Below are 3,886 nucleotides of genomic sequence, written 5' to 3' on the forward strand. Positions count from 1 at the left end.
TTTTTTTGAAATTTTAGAATTATTACAGGCCCATACCCTTGATATGAATAGAGCATAGGACATAGGGATGCAAATCGTCAAGTGCCAACCAATTAAGGTTGAGCTCTTTTTCTAAGCATTCCTAGTTGCCGTACTAAGAATTACTATAGTGTTCTAGAAATTTTGATGATCAAAATTTTTTTCACCAATTAATTAGAAAAATTCTATGATGATGATGATGGTGATCAAATTTATTTCTCCTAACGGCACATAATAGTTAATTCGACAATAGAATTTGGAGAATTTATGGGACTGATCTGGAGAAATTAGAGACTTTGACTTGAAAGAACTTAATAATTGCATTAGACAGGGTGGTTAGGGAAGGTCATTTGATAGAGAGAGGGTGGTCATTTGGTGGAGGAGGTAGTATCAGAGGTCTGCCAAGGCTCAGAATGGCAGAACCCATAAGAACTACTTCCCTTGAAAATAGAACTACGGTACAGTTCGAGGATTCCTATATGCCGGCCAGAGCTTTACATGTTGACAATTGTACTCTAAAGTTTTATTTGATATATTAGCAATCTATAAAGAAATTGTGTTGCGTTAGAGAGAGAGAGAGCACAAAATAGCAAGAGGACTAATGCAAACTCAAAATATTATATCAATGCAATACCGTATTTGTTTTTCGGTAATTCAGTGGGAAGACAGGTCCCTACCCTTTTTTTCAAATAGTGGGGGATTTAGTTTTTTTTTTAAGGTGTCAGTGGGATGATATCAAGGCAAACAACATCGTGTTGAATAGAGCATAGCGGTGCTATCACCATGACCCCAACCCCTTTTCGTATTTAAGAACTTCATCATTTGAGATTACGTAAAAATCTAATATAAATTAGGAAAGAGAGAGAGTGGAATATACAATAATATAAGTAAAATAGTAAGCAAAACCTAAGGAGCCATTCTTAGTATCATCAATACGACACATGTGGCCTTTGTTAATCATGTTGTCCATGAACATCTGCCAAAATGAGTGATTAAAAAAGATGCAAATTCGGATGAGGAATAAGTTTGGACTGATCTGGTTTGTAGTCGGAATTCGGAAGCTGTCAGATTTTGATACTCTCTCGGTTTTCTCAAAGAATAGAGAGTTTGTTAGGAAATTGGGCGACATTGATCCGCTGAATGGTCGAGTTTCCACCCATTTTTGTGTTTTGCCCTTTTTTTTTATCCTTAAAATTAATATTGCTATTTAATTTTGTTTCGAACCAAAGAATCGGTCCGACCCGTCCTGGATAGCTAATCTGGATTGGTCCAACCCGTAACCCAATATGGTTAGAAGTCACCTGCCAAAACAAAAGAAAAAAGATGTATCCGAATTATCCAATAACTAGGGAGAGTCTTTTCAACAAATCCGAAATGTGCATTCATATGAAAAATAAAGAGGCATTTGCTCACTTGAACAGAAAATACAATTAATTCAAAGCCTTTGGTACATTATACACATGGATGTATGGATCAACTGAGGCACATCTTATTATAATGGCCCTCTGGGGCACAAATTCATTATTGCATATTTGAGATAGGCCTAATTGGATGTGTATTCAAAAGGGATTTTGTAGAAGAAGCTCTAGAAGAACCAGTTGATCCTAGTGTGGTGCTAGTACAACTGCTGCTGGAACAAGAGGGTCCAGATTTATGGAGACTGGTCATACTTGTGTATGCAAATTGGCACTGGTCCAGAGGAGGTGCATAATACATAGCCACAGGCAACTTTGATGGAAGCACAGGCATTGATGACTGAAAATTGAGGACATGGATTACTTGCCTTATGGATGGCCTCATAGTATGCTCTGGGTGAGAGCACCATAATCCCACAACCATGAGACATTCCATTTGTTTAGCATCATAAACATCATTTAGTCTCTGATCCACTGCTTCTTGTAATCCGTCTTTTCCATAAAGCTCCCATACCCACTCCACTAGCCTCACCTTGTTGCTTTGTGCAAATGGCTCGACCGGCCTCCTACCGCAAGCAATTTCGAGGGCAACAGCTCCAAAGCTAAAGATATCGGACTCCTTGCTTGCCTTCCCAGTTGTAACACACTCGGGAGCAAGATATCCCATAGTGCCCGCGATTACAGTGGTTTGTGAGGCTGAATCATGATCCACTAGTCTTGCTAGCCCAAAATCCCCGAGCTTGGCATTAAAGTTTGAGTCTAGCATAACGTTGCTCGATTTGATGTCACGATGAACTACACATTGTTCCCATTCTTCATGGAGATAAAGCAGAGCATTGGCCAAGCCCAGGGCAATTTTGTACCTTGTTTCCCATGTTAGTTCTGCTTGCTTCCCAAAGAGGTGAGAGTCGAGGCTTCCATTGGGCATGAACTCATAAACAAGGAGTAATTCACGTTGATCGTGACACCAACCGATCAATCGAACAAGATTTCGATGCCTTAAGCGGCTTATGATAGTCACCTCCGAAACGTACTCCTTCTTTCCCTGTTTGGACCCCTTGGAGACCCTTTTCACAGCCACTGTCCCAATGCTGCCATCAAAGACCCCCTTATAGACCCCTCCGAAACCTCCTTCCCCTAACTTTCCTTCTTCGCTAAAATTCTTTGTTGCATTAACAAGCTCCTTGTAATCAAACTTTCTAGGACCTGTCCCCTTAATGAACTTATCCTCCATGGATGCATCAATATCTATCTCACTGCTCCCCTTTAATTTCAACTTTCTCCACAAGTACAACCCTATAGCCATCAATATGACTACCAAAGAAACAACACCACCAATAGTCCATTTAACCTTCTTTTTATGTATCCCCTTGCTAGCACCCATACCCATACCCAAGCCAAAATTAGACTGAAAATCCCATGAAAGAATTGTGTGAAGCTCTGTCGACCACCCAGTTGCCGCGGAGAAGCCTACAATAACCATCTCTGGTAGGATTTCCATCAAGTCCACATTGTGGGAAAGACTAGGTTGACCTGCTGAACCATCCTCACCATATGACAAACGGACTTGCAAGTCCTTAGTCGTAGCGTTATAGGCAATCCAAGCCTGTCCTTTAGATCCATTCCTAATGTTGTCTTCACAAATTACAGTAGTCACGGAAGTAATTGAATTTATATCGATACCAATGTGGTTTGGGCTTGGATCCCAGGGATTTTGATAGGTATCTATCTCCACTGCAACAACCTGTGCAGAAGAATTCTTGTCGGTGGTTTCATTATAGAGGCCTAACCACCCTCCACTCGAATTTAAGGGGATGACGGCATCAACTGGGGCAAGAAAGAAGGCAAGACCATCACCATAGTAGGTGGCATTGAGGCCATTGATGGTGAACTCAAAGTGGGTCACAAAGTCTGTCACAGTTCGCGTTTTAGAGTCCCACAGTTGAATCGGATATCGATAGATTGCCCGTCCCTCACTCTGCTGCAAGGTTCCATCGACTTGGTTGCGTGTGAGTTGGATGACGCCTTGGCCAGAGGGGAACGCATCCCCCTGGTAAATGATGCCAGGGGTGTTAGGGGGAAATGAGGTGAAATTGAAAGTAGTTGCAAGAGTGATTGTTGTGGGAAAGAGCAGAAAGATGAGAGGTAGTAAGTAAAGGGCAGTTTTGATTTGAGGGGACATGTTTTGTCAACAGGTTGGTTGATATGGTTATGAAGTTCCTTAATAACTTGGAATGGGAGAAGAGAGATGGTTGAGTCTGTTTTTCAGTTGAATCTTGGTTTAATCACCAGTCTATATGGATGATTGGTTTCTTTGAGTGTTTCTTTTTGGGAGATAGTTTTTGGAAGGAGATGAGCCGGCGGGTGCAATGTTCGACCCATGTACTAATCTAGAAACTGACTTTTGCAGCCGGCAGGTTTGTAATGTGTTTGCTTGCTTTCTTAAATTATGA

The 3,886-nt window shown here is 41.3% G+C and overlaps 1 protein-coding gene across 1 annotated transcript; it reads right to left on the reverse strand.

The window, feature by feature from the left end:
* Positions 1 to 1,464: 1,464 nt before the first annotated feature.
* On the reverse strand, positions 1,465 to 3,649 carry LOC18446401 (L-type lectin-domain containing receptor kinase IX.1). The gene has a single exon (XM_006856518.2). The coding sequence runs from the start codon at positions 3,613 to 3,615 to the stop codon at positions 1,540 to 1,542; it is 2,076 nt and encodes a 691-aa protein (XP_006856580.1). The 5' UTR covers positions 3,616 to 3,649; the 3' UTR covers positions 1,465 to 1,539.
* Between the last annotated feature and the right edge of the window lie 237 nt (positions 3,650 to 3,886).

This window comes from Amborella trichopoda, chromosome 13 (assembly GCF_054954075.1).
Source record: "Amborella trichopoda isolate Santa Cruz 75 chromosome 13, AtrichopodaSantaCruz75HAP2 v2.0, whole genome shotgun sequence".
Taxonomy (NCBI): domain Eukaryota; kingdom Viridiplantae; phylum Streptophyta; class Magnoliopsida; order Amborellales; family Amborellaceae; genus Amborella; species Amborella trichopoda.

Bases quoted from the DNA above. Each gene is read 5' to 3' on its own strand.
- LOC18446401 (XM_006856518.2), bottom strand. From the start codon at position 3,615: ATGTCCCCTCAAATCAAAACTGCCCTTTACTTACTACCTCTCATCTTT.